Genomic DNA, 17,373 nt, shown 5'->3' on the forward strand with positions numbered 1-17,373 from the left:
CCAAGCATCACAGTGTCCTCCACATCCACCTCCTCCTCAGACTGCAGGTTGTAAGGATCCTTCATTTTCTTACCAGGATCATCTTTATCCTCCTTGGACTGCCAGCAAAGCCACTGGTGTTCCATCACGCCACGTGGTGGATCTTGGAAGAGCTAAGCTGGAAAACCTCATCATCAGATCCTTGTAGCTTTTGGGCAGCTTTCCCAACCTCACAGCTTGTTTTACTGCCCTTTGGTCTCAAACCTGTTGCAGAGCTGTCATTTCTAATCAGTGCCCTCCTCCTCTGCCAGCAGAAGTTGTTGATGGATTGCTTGGAGTCTCCCCCACTCCTTTCCAGAGTAGACAAACTCTGCTCAAGACAACTGTTCCAATCATCTTGGCTCACAAAGCCTCCTTTCAGCCTCTTCTGTCCAAAACATCCATCAACCCCATCCAGTAATAGTAAACTCAAAAATATCAGTTCTCTTCACTGCTTAACTGTAACTGCTTTTTTCGTAGTGGGCTCAGAGCAGCTCCCTCTTCTGAAGGAGAAGGTGCTTCTGACACAACCCTCCCTTCAAGTGCATCATTTTCCTCCCTGTCTCTCTCAGAAGTCTCCCTGAGCTGTTTGAGGAAGATGCTTTCAATACAAAGCCCCTCCACAGTCAGGGGCAGCTCTGGGGATTTCCACAGACAGGTCTGTGGCTGTTTCAGAGTGGAGGGGTCACAGCTGCTCCTGCCATCACACCGAGAGTTGGTGCTGCTGCCACCAAAGCCCTGACTCAGAGGGACTGGGAACTGGTCAGAAAGCAGGTACTGCTAAATAATCTGCCACCCAAAACTAGAGCCACTGCTGTAGAAGATTGTCTGCCATGAAGGTCTGAGTCTGGAACCATCCCCATTCCTCACCAAAGAAAAGCAACATCCAGAATTCCTACAATAGCCAGCAGTGTTCTATAGGCAAGCTGGAAAATGAGTTTTTACTCTGCAAAAATCAGAATTGCACTTGGCCCTGATCAGCAGGTTGTAATCACCCCATGCTGCTTCACCTGCTCGTGTCACTTGGTTTTGTTTTATTTGAGCAATAAATACCTTAAATCTCCTCAGAGCTATTGCATGTCTCCTGTAGAGACTCATGATGGTCCTGCCAAGCATTCATCAAAGCTCCCAATGAACCACCACATGAACTATTCCTCTGCTCCTTATCAATCAAAACAGTTTACTTAGAACTTTCCTTTCTCCTCCTGAAGTAATCAAAATCTGATATTCCACAGATTGCAGGAAATTGTCAGTGCTCTATTCTGTGCTAATCCATCACGTGCAAAAGGCATAATTTGGGCACCAGAAGAGCATTAAATGTTTAAATAAGCAGGAGAGCCCATTGGCAGCTCCAGCTGACAGGGCAGAGGAGTGTTTGGATCACAGGTACGTTGGGAATCACGTGCAGAGCTCACAGAGCAGTGAGACAGCCCAGCCTGGAGCAGGCACCAGGCTCGCCCTGTTCCTCAGGAGGTTGCTCAAATGATCCAAAGAAATGCTTAAGCCAACAGAAGGAAAAGAATTTTTTAAGCTTAAACTTCATTTAAGCTCTTTGTGAGAGACTGTAAAGACAGTCCAAGAGATGGTTCAAGCTTTGTTTCTCTCTGTACAAGCTACCAAGAGCTTCCAGGAGTGGCTTGTCTGTTAATGGTGAGAGAGGGGGAAGTGCCTTTTTCATGCCATAGACTTGAGCAAAACATCCTCCTTTGTCACCTTCAGTTCATGAATTAACTGCTGTGGTGGTAAATGCAGTGGGCAGCCCTGTGGGATGGGACTGGATGGTGTGGACGTGTGTGGCTGTTCCACGAGGCTCTGAGTACCCTGGGCTGGTGGGAGGTGAACCTGCCCATGGCAGGGGACTGGAATGAGATGGGCTGGAAGGTCCCTTGGCACCCAAACCGTTCTGTTATTCCTGAGAAGTGCTGGGGAACTTGAGTCCACCTTGAACTGTGAAAGGTGGGGAGGAGACTTCTCACAGTCACTTCCCAGCCCAAGGAATGGCTGCTCTGTTTATGGAATGCCAGTGGACTGGGGAGGAAATTCTCCAGAGAGGCAGAGGATGTGGCATTTCTTGTGCCTTTATTCTGTAGGAAGGAGCCAAAAGCTCCTTGCTGGAGGACTGATGGTTTTCTGGCAGGTATTTTGATCCCCTTGTGACTGGACATCAGCAAAGCAAGTGCTGAGTGGCTCTGGATTTCAGGTGTGGTTTGTGTGCTCACAGCCCCAGTTCCTCTGTCCTCTCCTTGCTAAGTCAAGTTCTGTTTGAAGCCAGTTTCCCCTTCCAGTGGTTCTGTGGGCACCATTTCCCTCCGCTTGGCATCGTGAGGCAGACCCTGGTTTGCAAGAGGAGCAAACACCATGTGTGGTCAGTGCAGTTGGGGTGTCCTGCACCAATCCAGGGGCACCTCTCCCCCCCCAAACAACACAGGACTATTGTGGTCAGTGTGGGCGCTCCTTTGACAGGGTGAGTGGCGAGGGGAGGTCTCCAGGGCTGGGGACAGTGACAGTCAGCCCCTGCAGAGAGAGGGCAGATCGAGCTGGCTGTGCCCTGGGAAGGTGCCCTGGGAGCTGAGATGGGGCTGAAGTGGAGCCCCTTGAGCTGGGATGGGGCTGGAGTGGAGCCCCCTGAGCCAGGATGGGGCTGGAGTGGAGCCCCCTGAGCTGGAGTGGAGCCCCCTGAGCCAGGAGGGGCTGGAGTGGAGCCCCTTGAGCTGGGATGGGGTTGGAGTGGAGCCCCCTGAGCTGGGATGGGGCTGGAGTGGAGCCCCCTGAGCCAGGAGGGGCTGGAGTGGAGCCCCTTGAGCTGGGATGGGGCTGGAGTGGAGCCCCCTGAGCTGGGATGGGGCTGGAGTGGAGCCCCCTGAGCTGGAGTGGAGCCCCCTGAGCCAGGAGGGGCTGGAGTGGAGCCCCCTGAGCTGGAGTGGAGCCCCCTGAGCTGGGATGGGGCTGAAGTGGAGCCCCCTGAGCTGGAGTGGAGCCCCCTGAGCGGGGATGGGACTGGAGTGGAGCCCCCTGAGCTGGGATGGGGCTGGACTGGAGCCCCCTGAGCTGGGATGGGGCTGGACTGGAGCCCTCTGAGCTGGGATGGGGCTGGAGTGGAGCCCCCTGAGCCGGGATGGGGCTGGACTGGAGCCCCCTGAGCTAGAGTGGAGCCCCCTGAGCCAGGATGGGGCTGGACTGGAGCCCCCTGAGCTGGAATGGAGCCCCCTGAGCCAGGAGGGGCTGGAGTGGAGCCCCCTGAGCCAGGAGGGGCTGGAGTGGAGCCCCCTGAGCGGGGATGGGACTGAAGTGGAGCCCCCTGAGCTGGGATGGGGCTGGAGTGGAGCCCCCTGAGCTGGAATGGAGCCCCCTGAGCCAGGAGGGGCTGGAGTGGAGCCCCCTGAGCCAGGAGGGGCTGGAGTGGAGCCCCCTGAGCGGGGATGGGACTGAAGTGGAGCCCCCTGAGCTGGGATGGGGCTGGAGTGGAGCCCCCTGAGCTGGAATGGAGCCCCCTGAGCCAGGAGGGGCTGGAGTGGAGCCCCCTGAGCGGGGATGGGACTGGAGTGGAGCCCCCTGAGCTGGGATGGGGCTGGAGTGGAGCCCCCTGAGCTGGGATGGGGCTGGAGTGGAGCCCCCTGAGCCAGGAGGGGCTGGAGTGGAGCCCCCTGAGCCTGGAGGGGCTGGTTGGAGTTGTCAGAGCTCCTGCTGTTGGGAGCTCTCCTGCTACAAACACAGCCCAGCCACCCTCGTCTCCAAAGGACCCTCAAACCTCCTCCTCTCCCTTCCAGCGCTTCAGAAACAGCGGCTGACAGTCCAAATGTTTGAAATAATTGGATTCTGCATTCTAATTCATCTGTAAAGTATTCGTTGATTAAATTAGCCTAATAGATATTATTTCTTACATGACTGCATAATTTCATCCTGATTGGATCACTATGGCACTAACGAGTCCCCCCATTTACCATTGACTGGAGAATCACAGAAGGCTGGAGATAACTATCATCTTGTTTCCATTTTTTTTCCTTTCCCAGGCTAAAAGTTAAACTGATTTATACTAAAAAAGGCACACAGCCAATGCTCAGGTACATCTGTATTTTAGTCTTTGAGACCAGTGTGAGAATGGGAAAAAAATGGTTTATATAATCTTGAGCCCTCTTCTATTTACTCAGTGGTTTGTTCTGAAGCAGAAAGATTAACTGGCCATTTTAATTCCCTTGGAGGGGGGAAATGGAGATATTTTTAAATAAAATACATTTTATTATCTCATCAAAACAGATAAGCACATTGCAAATGAAGCTCATAAGGACTGCACACATTTGGGGAAGTGAAAATACTCCTCCAAAGATAATGTTTCAGTGGAAGTGCTCTTAGCCTCTGTTGGTAAGATCTTTCTTTGAGCTGCAATTTGAGCATAACCAAGAGGAAAACAAAATTGTGTTTATTTTCACGCCGAGTGAGAGCAGAGATTTGTGTGCTGAGGGAGAAGGAGCTCCCTTGGAGCCCGTTCCTCTGGCCCAGGGCTGGGCTGGGGGGCTCCCCCCTCGGTGGGCTCTGCTGGGAAGGCTGAACAGCAGGAGGGGCTTCTCCCCCTGCCCAGCACTGCAAACAGCTGGGGCGTTTTGTGTTTTGCCGCTGAACTGAGCAGTGCAAAGCACTTTGGGCAAACACTCGGGACAAGGAGAGGTGGGTCAGGCCAGGAAACCGTTTCCATGAGCCAAGGGGGCGAACAATGCCCGCTCAGCAGGGCCAGAAGGGAGACCTGCTCCCAGTGAATAGCTCCCCAAAAACACCAGGGCAAGGCCCGGGCGCTCCCGGGAATCCAATAAATTGGGGCAGGAAGTGAAAGTCTGTCCAGGCTAATGGAGCCCTGATTGACAGGTGGTTCTCATTACAGCACCCATCAGGGGACAAAGTGAATTCCAATGTTATTTAAGAGGTTAAGTAGAAATAAGATGCAGGTGACAGCCCAGGGCTGAAGGCAGCGGCTGCTCTGCCTGTGTTGGTTGGTTGGGGGGGTTTGTGAGGAGCCTCCACAAAATGAAAGTGAGTGGGGGGCAGAGGCAGTTTAGGAAGTCAAATCTGGTGCTGGTGTGGCTGCAGAGGAGCTTCCCTGGCTGGAGAGCAGGGAGGTGGGGGTTGCTTTGGGAGTTCTGCATTGGAGAGTCCTGTTCCTGAAGTCCCTGTAATGTGGATGTTCCACCTGGGAAGGAGGAGCAGCGAGGGGAGTGCCAGCATGGACTGCCATATCCTGCTGTTCTTGGATGTCCCAGTGCTGGGGGAGGACAACAGAGCACAGTGAAAGTTTACAGGTACTTGTTTCTCATGGCACAAGCCCAGAAGATCCCACAACCTGCATCCAGAGCCCCCACAGGCACATCCCACCTCACTCCGAGCCAGAGCCACCCCAGCCACTGGGCATTTGTCTGCTCCTTGTGCTGGGGCAGCTGACCAGCAACTCACAGAGTGTTGAGCTTAATTAGAACAAATTTGAAGTAATTTGGAAGTGAAATAAGCAGAAGCCACCTGGGGTTGGGTCAGGTTGGGTTGGTCACGGCCCTGAGGCTGCCAGACTTCAGGGAGTGTTTGGACAACACTCTGAGGGACAGGGTGGGATTGTTGGGGTGTCTGGGCAGGGCCAGGAGCTGGGCTGGGTGATCCTTGTGTGTCCCTTCCAGCTCAGGACATTCCATGGTTCTGTGAAAAGTTTCTGGGTGCACTTCTCCAAAATCTGAACCTGCTTGAGAAGTAAGAGAAAGGGAAAATGCATTCCTGGTGACTGAGGGCCCCTGGTGTTCCTGCCCAGGGGGCATCTCTGTGCTGCCACAGGTTCCAGAGCTGAACCTGAAGGCTGTTTCTGACCTTGTTCAGCAACAAATGAAGGCCAAGAAGAACATCCAAACCACAGTATTGCTTGCACAGACTGCAAGGACTGAGGTGCAGTTTGAGCTGTGGCCAGAGGTTTAAAGTGGATCTGTCCCTATGCTGGAGATGCTAAACCAGACTATTTATTTCTGTATTTTTCCTTTCTCTGAGCACCCAGACAGGCAGCCCCAGCTGTCTCAGCACTGGTGGACGTGGTGGGGTGGGAAGCTGAGGGATCTGCTCTGATTCCTGGCACTGACAGGATCCGCCATGGTGCGTGGTCAGGTACAAGGATGTAATTTCACCGAGGGCTTGTGAATGACGGTGAAACTCCCAGGTATGACGTGTGTAATAAATCTGGCTGGGTGCAGAATTAATGTGGTATTCACAGTGATTATTTGCCACTGGAAGCTCTGATGTGGCTGTGGGTGAGAAGCAAATAGCTCTGCACAAGGTGCCGGGGAAGGGCCCCGGCGGGGAGGGAGGGAGGGAAGGAATACCTGCTTGCATTGTTTCACAAGTGCATTCCTGGGAGATACTAATGAAAATTGCACTTTAAATGCAGCATTGATTTGTGATGAGATCAGCCCTAAAGAGTGCATTTGTGGAATGATAACCTGATTGGTGGTGCTGCCTCTTGAAGGGCTGAAGGGGTCTAATTGGCATATAACGCACTATAAATTTATTAGCAGCTTCTGCTCCCCATTGGTGGCCCTCCTCCTGCTAAGCACCAGGAAATTACCAATTTTCAGGAGTTAGTCACTCAAGTCGAGCTGTGTCTGGGCTTTAGAAAGGAGCCTCTGCCATAAATCCTGGCGCTGGCTCGTCCTTCCAGGGGCTGCCGGGGGTCACCCCTGGGCACCCACCCCGTGTCTGTGCCCACCTCTGTCCCACCCCTGCCACAAACCCGAGGGGCACAAAGACCATTAGGAGGGGACTAATCAGTTTGGCAGCCCTTGGGCTGCAGCTGCCACAGAGCAGAAATTACAGGTTTTTGGCAGTTCACGTTCAGGGCTTTGATGGTTCTTATGGAACACTCAGCCCCAGGGCAGCTCGGGCAGAGAGGACATTCCCGGTGCTCATTTCTCTTCAGGAGCACAATAGGAATATTCAGGAGCCCGTGGAGTTATTTCAATGACTTTGCTTTTAAGATTGAGTCACAAATTAGAAAATAATATTCACATGTTTCTTCTAATTGGTAACAGATTAGGGATATTTTATCTTTTTTTAATAATTTCCAAATGTGGCCCAAAGAGGGCTTTGCTGGGAGAGCAAAGGCACTTCCAGCGCTTGGGCAAGAGGCTTTAATTCTTTAATTCTGGCTGTGATCCAGCTTTGAAATCCCTGCACACCTCTCTCCGAGTTGCTGTCCAAGTGGAACTTGCTGTCACTTTTGGCAGGTGGCTCCAGTGTGGGTTTTCTTTGCTGTCAGGTTTTATGTGGGTTTCCCACTGTTAAGCACCAACCTTATGGCTTGTAAATCATAAAAGCCTAAAGGTTTGCAAGTGATTAATAGGCAGAGGTGTGCAATTAGAAATGCCTGAGCAGGACCTGAGCACTCCAGTGTCTTCTGTAATCCCACCTTTCAGGGCACATTTGGGCAACCCAAGTGTTGCTGAAAACAAACAAACAAATAAAAGTATTGGTATTTCAGTTTTTAGGTACAGAGGAACCTCGTGGGTTTCTGTGGCTGTTCATTGCTGAGAATTTCTGAACTCTTTCTTAGTTACTCAAGTTCATTTTTCATCCACTTTGCTTTTCAGAAACATGAGCAGCAGCAGCTGCCCTTTTTTTAACTAATGGTGGTTGGAGAAGGGCATCAAACACCTGCAGCCCAGCAGAACAGAGGTGGAGGGGAGTCCCACCACTGGCTGATACCTCAGATCTCACTTGCCAAGAAAGGCATGGTTGTTACTAAACAAAAATAGCCATCAATAAATGCACTGAGGGGTCTGATGACATGAACTGTTGCTGTAAAGTCCTTGTCATCAGTGAGATGTAAGAGGCAGCCAGAGCAGCTGAAGAATGAATGGCTGGAGGTGGTGTAGTGGCACAGGCATGTCAGCCAAGAAGGGAAGGTGTGTTGGAGAGGAAGAGGAGGGTGTGGGATGAATGTCCCCAGCAACGAGCCATAGGACCAGGGGAAAGGGCCCCAGATGGCACCAGGGGGGGTTAAGGTTGGATATTACAAAAAACTCCTGTACTGAATGGGTGGTCAGGCGATGGGGGGGGGGGGGGTTGGTGGAGTCCCCAACCCTGGAGGGGTTGAGTTAGGATGGAAGGGGCACTCAGTGCCTGGTTTGGTGGGCATGGGGGTGTTTGGTGCAAGGCTGGACTTGGTGGTCTCAGAGGTCTCCTCCAGCCTCAGCAATTCTGTGATACCTGAATTGGGGATGAGGAGATGCTGGAAGGTGAGAGGAGCAGAAGGGAGGATTCCAGTCACTTGGGAAGGTTTGGTCCCTGCAGCATCTGTAGAATGTGGGTCCCAGAAATGCTGCTCCTGCTCCTGGCCAGCCCTCAGAGCTCCCCCAGCAAACCCTCCTGCCCCCCGCTCTGACTTGTGCAGAGCAAGCAGTTGGTTTTATTTGCTTGCTGCTCCAAATGTGCTTTCCTGCACAGTCTATTCTCAAATACAATGTTTATTACTTGTATTTTCTCTTTTATGTCTTACATCAATTCAGTGTAATGTTGGAGAGTGTTTTTTTCCCCAATACTCCAAAGAGTGTCATCTTAACTGCTTCTGCTGGAATTAAGGTAATATTAAAGCCCCCTGAAAGGGCTGTTGTTTTTCCTTGCAAACCAAACTGTAGGAGTTAGTGCTAACAAAGGATCACAATTACCAAGTAGGTTTCAGAAGGTCTTTATGCAGTGTTGGATTAGCCCATCCTCTGCCAGTTTGTGGTGCTTGGCTGGAGATTGGTCCCTTGTACAAGGGGATTTTCAAATTTTTTCCTTTAAAAAAAAAGATAAAACGTAGGTAATGATTTCCTGAGCTCTACTTAAAGTGCTACAGTGTTAAGTATAGCCTTCCTATAGGAGAAAATTAGTGTTAACAAATTGCAAATTAATGGAATCTTCTAACCTGAGTGACTGTGGATCAAATTGCAAATTGAAATTTCCAGTCTGTGTTTAGGTACTGGCACAATGCAATTTGATTTATACACTTAAGACATCAGGTTAAGTGTGGTTACACATGAATAATGAAATGCATTAGCTGCATGTTTCCAATTACTACTCCCTGCATATGTATTTATTACTGAAAACAAGCAGGAAGCAAATACACTCCTTGGTTTTAGCATTTCTGTGGAACTGTTGTGGAGCAACTTTTGGCCTTTTTCAGGTAATATTTGTGGTGTGCACAACTGTGACCACCCCAGAGATGGGAGCATCCACTTGTGTGTGTGGAACAACACAGTGGGAACTCACTCATTGGCTTTTTTTTTCTTTTTGGTAACTAACACAGTGATGTATTTTGGGTTCAGTTTTATGTGGCTGTTTGCCTGGCTGGGGATGTGCCAGCACACCAGAGGGATCAGATATGAACTCAGTATTTTCCTGCTGCTGAGCAGAGGGTGAGGGAGTTGTTGTTCATGGCAGGTGAGTTCCAGCTTCTCTTGAGGTCCCTCTTTGCACACCTCAGCAGAGCTCCAGCTTACCCCACTCTTCATGTGCTTTTTTAATTATTTGAACCAAGCTACGTGTTTAGAATCAGAGAACAGTTTGGGTTGGGACCTCAAAGCCCACCCAGTGCCACCCCTGCCATGGGCAGGGACACCTCCCACCAGCCCAGATTGCTCCAAGCCCTGTCCAACCTGGCCTGGGACACTCCCAGGGATGGGGCAGCCACAGCTTCTCTGCCCAACCTGTGCCAGGGCCTGCCCGCCCTCCCACCCAGGAATTCCTTCCCAATATCCCACCTTTCCCTGCTCTCTGGCAGTGGGAAGCCTTTCCCTGTGTCCTGTCCCTCCAGGCCATTGCAAAAGTCTCTCCCCATCTTTGCTGAGCCCTGGAAAGCCACAGTCAGGTCACCCCTGGGTCTTCTCCTTTCCAGGCTGAACAATCCCAAATCTCCAGCCTTTCCTTACAGGATTTCCAGTCCTCTAATGATGTTCACGGTGTCCCTTGGACAATGGTGAGCTCCAAATTCTTAGGATTCACCATTGTTTGGGTTTTTCCTCTGCAATATTGCTGGCAGTGCTGTTCAGAACCATTCTGGGGCATGTGGAGTTGGTGGAAAAGTGCAGTCCATCCCATTCTTGAGGCTTTTTATGGAATCTCTGGGGACTGTTGTCATTTCAGTTGCACAGAACTGAATAAAAGCTTGGATTTGTATTGAGAAAAGACTTAACCAGGTTAGGATCTTTATTCTCATCATAATAAGCCTTTTCTTAGTACCCACAGTATCCCCTGCCCTTATGTGTCACATAGTTTTTCCTTAACTTCATATGGAATAAACCTCAGGAGTGATATATTTTATCGAGGGTACCTTAAAAGTTATTAGATTGAGTGTCAGGCAATGAAAACAGAAGTTGGCTGCAATTTTCTGTGATATATCAGAGCCCACAATTGCAGGATATTTATCTGAAAAGCCTGAAGTCAGTAAACCTTGATGTCTTGGCCAGGCTGGTCATTAATGTTGGGCAGTAATAAATCCTGTGGTGCAGTAACACCTAAAGGATGAGCTGGTTGCTCTGTGGTGTCACTGGAGGGGCAGAATCAGCAGCTGATGTGGAGCCCTGTGTGGGAGATGCTGCCAGGAGAGAGGGAAGGAGGTGGAGAAGCTGCACTGAGTCTGGGTGAGGATGATGCTGGTGATTGTCAGGCAAGGTGTGATTGATTTGAGAAGCACGTTGGGCTCTGCACTGTGAGCAAGCTCCGTCCCTCCTGCAAGCAGGGCTTGATTCCCCTCAAACACACAGCTGGGGAAGGAAAACTGGAGAATGGAATAGCGGACCTAACATGGAAAGGGTCCTGAGCTATGGGCTCCAGAAAACTGGTCCCTGTCAGTAAGAGGTGCTGCTGGTGGGAAAGCACCTTTATTTTACAGACCCCCAGACTGGTTTGGACTGGAAGGGACCTCAGAGCTCATCCCATCCCACCCCTGCCATGGCAGGGACACCTCCCACCAGCCCAGGGTGCCCCAAGCCTTGTCCAGCCTGGCCTTGGACACTTCCAGGCTTTGTGACAACTTGTGCCTTTTGGTGCTGGTGCTTTGCTGTGGTTCAGCTGAATGGGACTGACAGTAGGAGCAGTGACCTGAATTTGGCATGTTTATGTAGCACGGAATTGTCTCTCTCTCCATCTCTTGGACAAAAATGTGCAGGTTGAGGAGCAGGTTGAACACAGTCCTCAGCCAGCAATGGAACCATTTCCAGGCTGGGTCAGCACCTGCTCACTGGGGCCAGCCCTGGCCCAGAGTCCAAGGCAGGATGTGGGTTGGCTGATCTGAGCTTTCCTCTGGGGCTGCTCCTCATCGGCCAGGGATGTTTAACTTGTAAGAAGTAATAAGCTTAATAGGTTGACTTTATTTAATTATTAATGATCCCTTTCTGTCCTTACAGCTCATAAAACACCCTGTAGGTTGGCCAAACACTCATAATATTGATCAGAAGCCAGAGAGATATTTATTTCCTCTTTGCCCCGGCGTGCATAAATCGCGGTGCTGTTCCTGGGCGGGTGGGACTGACAGTGCTCTGGGCCTCGGGAGCTTCTCTGTAATTAAGGAATAAACACCCATCGGTCTTTGTTTGCTGTCTGGAGCCCTCTTGTTTGGCAGGCCCTGCTGTCCCTGGTGGCTGGAGCACCTTCCCCCTTGGCAACGCGGCGGGGCAGGGAAGGCATGCGAGCTGAACCACTCAACTGCTAAGCACGGCCTTTGCAATCCTCGGGTCTTCTCCTGCAGAGAGAGGAAGCCCCTGTGTTTTCTCAGCACATTGTTCCCAGCTCCTCTTCCATGCCTCTCCTCCCAGTTCCTGCTTTGCTCGGGGCAGGAAGGCACTTTGGAAATTCCTTGCTGCTAGCCCTTTCTTCTCGCCTTCTCTCCTTCTCCCCCTTTGCTGTTGCAATTAAAAACATCAGGAACCTTTTCCAACGTTTCAATCCCGTCCCCCCCTCCCCGGTGTTTTCCTTTTACCCATCCCAAGGTTGCAGGCCCCTCAGGATCACCACAAAGGGGGTTGTTTGAACAGGAAGCCCCGGCAAAAGCAGCTGCCCAGCACTGGCCATTAGGCAATGGCTTCTTGCAAAGCTGCACCACGAAGTTAATGACACATTCTGGGGCTCTTCCAGGAGTTTGGGAGGTACAGGAGGTTAGATTCACTTCATTTTCTTGGAAGAGACACATTAACCTTGTCAGCTGGCCAGGAGGAGAGGATATTTGGCAGTGCTCATGCTGAGCTGGCCAGGTTACCACAGCATTGAAGGGTTGTACATCAGTGAGCAACCAGCACTGGCACCAGCCGGGCACAGCACCTGCACAGCCCCACTGCAGACCCCACTGAGAGCCTCCTCTGGGGCACAATTAGCTACTTTAGCAGGAGACAAGAAAAGAGAAAAAAATTTCCAGAGCTTTTTAGTGTTCTCAGAGGTGTGGAGGATAAAACTTCCCTTCAAAATGCCTGCCCTGAGCCTGTGCTGGGAAATCAGGGCCCTGCCATGGGAAATACCTGCTGCCAACCTTCAAAATTTGGTCCAGCTTTTTAACAAATGGTGAATAATTCTGGGTAATGAGTGAGCAGCACAACACTCTTGTCCCCCTTGTTCCCACTCTGGTGAGAGCAGGGCTGCTCTTGTGCTGGAGCTGTGGGGTTTGGGGGGCAGTTCTCAGGCTCCCCATCCAGTGCTCTTGCCTGCACAGTCAGTTCTGGGGCTCTGTAGGAACACACTTTTACTCCCACCCTGCACATCCTTTTGGGGTTTGCCTTTCATGCCTCTCCACCAAACATGGGAGGCAGAGGGGAATGGGAGCAGGGAGGAGGAAGGATGGAGAGTGCACAGCACCAGCAAGAGGCTCCTGCTCGGATCTGTTGGATGCAGAGCTTGGTGCACTCTGTGGGACTGAGGTGTGTGGGGTGTGAGCTCCTCCAGGAGCAGCTCCAGGGCAAGCCCACAGGTGGGGAATGCAGTGCAGCTCCTGGAGCAGAGCTGTGCTCAAAGCAAATCTTCTTTTTCTGTCCTCTGGTGCTCCCTGGTTCACCCTCCCCCTCCCAGTGCCCAGTATTTATGTTTCCAGATAATAATGATGTGATGTGGCTGGCAGAGTAATTTAAATAATTGGACATTATCTTGAGAAGCAAGCACCTAATTAGATCAAAATAAACTGAGAACTGAAATTTTCATCTGTTTCTAATAACCCTTTACCTATGTACAGTGTTGCTGCCACCACAGAGCTTGCATTATTCCCAACACTGTGTGGACCTGGGGCTCAGTGCTGGAGGCTCCTGGTGGGCTTTGGCCAAGGCTTAGTGTTGTCTCATTCCTGGTTCCACAGAGTATTTTGGAGTTGTCCCCTGTTGTGTTTGCCCCTTGTGTAACCATCAAGGTTTGGAGTTTGTGTCAGTGGTCTGGGTTAGAACACAGAGATTTAGAGATGAGAGTCTCAAAGCAAGTCTGATCTTTGAACCGTGGTGTTAATTTCTCTAAGTGTATCTAGGAGATCATAATTATTAATTTAAGTCCATCTGAGGAAGAGGCAGCTCAGATGTTCTCCAGCATTTGGTATCACCAGGACCATCTGAGTGCATGCAGGTGTTTGCTCTCCAGCACAGCCTTCATTTGGTCTTGAGTGGAGAACTCCTCTCTTAAAAGTTCATTCCAGGAGTCTTGGTTTGGCTTTGGCAGCTACAACTCAAAGTCTGATATTGAGAGGGTCATTGGGAGTTGCCAGGATTACAGCTAAGGGCAGAAAACAAGGCAAATGTTTACCAGGCTTTATTTTTAGGGATTGGTTTGGTGTCTTTCTCCTCATGAGCTGCTCTTCCTCCTACTCTTCCTCAGTTGATTTATTTAAAGGTATGTCAGTGCTGGCTGAAATGAAACACTGTGCCTCCTCTTCCTGCTTATTGCTGACCGCTCCAATAATTCATTTCTTAGCTCATTAACTAAGAGGGGCTGTGAGCAGTGGTCCTCCAGGGAGCTGCAGGGAGGTGAAGTGATCTACTGCTGACAACTCTGCTCTTGGACTGGCCTTCCTTGGGGGAAATGAAACCTCCACCAAGACAAGCTGTGGATCCCCCAAGTGAAATTGGGGCATCAGAGCAACAATTACAGTATTTATGTCTTCTTGTCAGGCTTTGGGAGGTGAATGTGAGCAGTGGGGCTGCATCTGTCTCCCAGGAAAGTCCCTTCCAAATTAAGTGGTGTGTGCCAGAGGTGTCAGGAGGATGTTTGTGGGCATTGGCTTTCTAGATGCTGATTGAAAAACAGCCCCTGTGTGTTTTGGCTCTCCATGAGGCCTGGGCAGCTGTGCTTTCCTCCTGCCTCTCCTAAAGTTCAGTTTTCTACCCTGCAGTCCCAGTGCTGTGTCCTCCTTGTGCCCAGTTTGTCCTCTTGACAAGCTCTCACTCAGCAGCAGATGCCAGGGATGTGCTGCCCCAAACGTCTGAGGCTTTTGACACACCTTTATTTTGATGTGTGGTGTTTGCTGTGTTCCCACCACAACCCTTGATGTGACTCCAGAGGTGGAATTGTCCCTTAACAAATGGAGTCTGTTGATGCCTTAAGGAAGGAGCATTTGCACCTCTCCCTCCCCAGTGCTGGTGGCAGCACGTTCCCCTTTCTGTTCCAATTATTTTTAAAGGATTTTCTGTTCTTTTCCCAGCGTTTTGAGACAGTAGGATAAACCTGAGCAGGGCTGGAGCATCCCTGTCCCTCTTCCTTGCATCCTTCCAAGAGCAGCAGGATTGCCCATGTGACCCCCTGGCAAACGTGACACTCGTGCTGGTGAATTTGTAAACCCCCAGCCTAAAGCCTGGAAAGCCTCTGCCCAAACTAAGCATTTATTCTCTGTATTTTGGTGCGTATCACAGCACCACTATTACAGTTGAAGGTGAATTGTGGTTGGAAATGGGAGACTCGTGTCAAACAGCTTGTTTCCTAACAAAAAAAATGCCTTTTTTTGGAGCCACAGTGATCACAGCAACCGGTGCTCTCACTGAAAAGATGGTCTGGGGGAAAAGGGGATTTATTTGCAGACTCCTGACTAGGCTAAAAATTTATTGAGAACCTGCCAAGGTACATTTTGCCTCTGGGATGTGTGGAAATGCCCAAAGCCCTGATGTGTGTGAGCTGCTGCAGGTGAACAGCTCGGGCTGAGTCACTTCAGTTTCCACGTGTCACCTTCTAAACATGCAGTGGATGTGCTGGTTGTACTGTCAGTACCTCTGTGTGTGGTTGAAACCATATGAGATATTGCTAAACGTTGCTGGAGATGACCTGGATGGATACTGGAAGTTGTAGATAATTGCATGCTACTTCATCCTTTTCATGGCTCTAGTTCTGGTTTGTGTTTTTACCTTAAAAAACACAAATAGAAACCCCCTGAATTAAAGATTCTGATAACAGGACTCCTTTTCTTCCTCCTCTCCCATCTGGAATACCTGCAATGATACTCTGGTTATCAGATCCTGCCATCAAAGGTTAATTTGCAACTCCCCAAATGGGTTGTGGGGTGTGGTTTTGGTTTTTTTTCTGCTGTGTCTTTATCTTGTAGGAGTCACTCAGAAATTTGATGTAAAAGAAGCGCTCCCTGTGTTAATTTTCTATTTGCACTTTTGCTCTGAATAAAAGCCCTGGACCTGTTTGTGGGGTAAATTGTGGTCGAGGTAGGGAAGCCCAAGCCCTGGGAGCTGTGCCTGAAAACATCCAGGCAGGTCACAGCAAGGTCACTCCACATGTCCCAGGAAATGATGCAAAACTAATCCAGATTTGCTGGTGGAAGGAGCTGTTTACATAAGTATTTAAAAACAGATTAGGGCTAACCTGACACTAGATTACTGCGAGCAGTGTAAACACGGCTGAAAGGCTAAACAGAGCTTGGCCTTTTGTGCTCCGGAGGAGAGAACCTGTCACCGGGACCACGCTGCCTGGCTCAGGTGATGGGTTTGGCTTTCACAGGCTGAACAGATTACCTGAGGTACCTCTAAGTGTGCTTGGTCTGGGGCTGGATCTCTCACATCCTATAATTGTATGGTAATTTTTTTAATGGCAGGTGGAGCGACTTGTTTGTAGTCCTTGTTCTCTTGTAACCTGAGAGCACCCAGAAAGCTTTTGATAGTTCTTTGATATATCAGGGGGCAAAGGCACTTCAAAGTACTGGTTTGCTGGTTTGAATTTTGGAAAAACAAACAGAGGAGCCATCCCTGTGCCTTTGGAAACATTACTCAGCTTGGAGAAGGACAAAGCACTCCTGTTTGGTTACTTTGCTCTGAGACAGAGAAACCGAGGGTGCTTTTTTGCAATGTGTTTTCCAGCCCAGCCTTACAGTGGCACCAGGCTGCCTCTTGGGTCTTTGGTCTTGGTGAATCTTGGGGCTCTTCCCAGGCCTGGGGATGACCCAAGGCTTTGTAAGACCTCCTGGCTGTTGAGATCTTACAGCCTATGGGCACAGCATCCATCCAGGAGGACTTGGGCACTGCAGTGACATGGCCCAGTAACAGTAAGGTGGGCAACACAAATACTGCTGCAAACACCAGGTTTGGGTGAGCTCTTTCTGTGAGGGCTTTTCTTGCCAAACATTCCAAGGAGGAAATGGCTTTGTTGTTGGCCCAGTGCCATTTGCTGCAGCCCCAGGTGAGAGTGACCCGTCTCCTCTGGTTCTCCAGGGAAGAGAAGGAGCTGTGGATCCGTGCAAAGTACGAGCAGAAGCTGTTCCTGGCGCCACTGCAGTGCCTGGAGCTGTCGCTGGGCCAGCACCTGCTGAGGGCCACGGCCGAGGAGGACCTGCGGGCGGTGATCCTGCTGCTGGCGCACGGCACGCGGGACGAGGTCAACGAGACGTGCGGCGACGGCGACGGGCGCACGGCCCTGCACCTGGCCTGCCGCAAGGGGAACGTGGTGCTGGTGCAGCTGCTCATCTGGGTGAGTGCCCGTGGCCAGGGGAGGGCAGGGATGGGAGGGGGTGACCCCAGCAGGACATGCCTCGCCTGCTCCTGCAGGGCTCTCGGAGAGGCTGTGCTGGCACAGGGCGTTCCTCGCCGCTCGCTCTCCAAAGGCAGCACAGTCTGTTTGTGCCTGTCTTCTCCTGGATGGAGAGGGAAGGAGAGTGTAGGAAATGAGGAAGGGGAGATTCCCTTAGCTCAGAATACCTCTGGGATGGATATGGGATTATAGATATGAGACTCCCTTCCCATAGAACCCTTTCTCTGTACGTGGCTCAGAGCTGCTGAGCTCACACTGTCAGGCTGGAACCCTGCCCTCTCCCTCTCATCCCTGTCTCCATCCTGCCTTAAATCCAGACCCATCCCTTTCCAAATCCTCTCCTTCCCATTCCGACGCCTCCAACACGCGCTGTGTCCT

At 50.8% G+C, this 17,373-nt stretch overlaps 1 protein-coding gene across 6 annotated transcripts in view; it reads left to right on the forward strand.

Annotated features, from left to right (window-relative positions):
• The window catches only part of AGAP1 (ArfGAP with GTPase domain, ankyrin repeat and PH domain 1), a 320,698-nt gene that overhangs the window by 294,822 nt on the left and 8,503 nt on the right, over positions 1–17,373 (forward strand). For all 6 annotated transcript variants that reach the window (XM_071562998.1, XM_071562999.1, XM_071563000.1 and 3 more), the window contains one exon: positions 16,680–16,935. In XM_071562998.1, the coding sequence (XP_071419099.1) occupies positions 16,680–16,935 (256 nt within the window). The remainder of the gene's footprint in view (positions 1–16,679; positions 16,936–17,373) is intronic.

This window comes from Pithys albifrons, chromosome 8 (assembly GCF_047495875.1).
Source record: "Pithys albifrons albifrons isolate INPA30051 chromosome 8, PitAlb_v1, whole genome shotgun sequence".
Classification (NCBI taxonomy): Eukaryota; Metazoa; Chordata; class Aves; order Passeriformes; family Thamnophilidae; genus Pithys; species Pithys albifrons.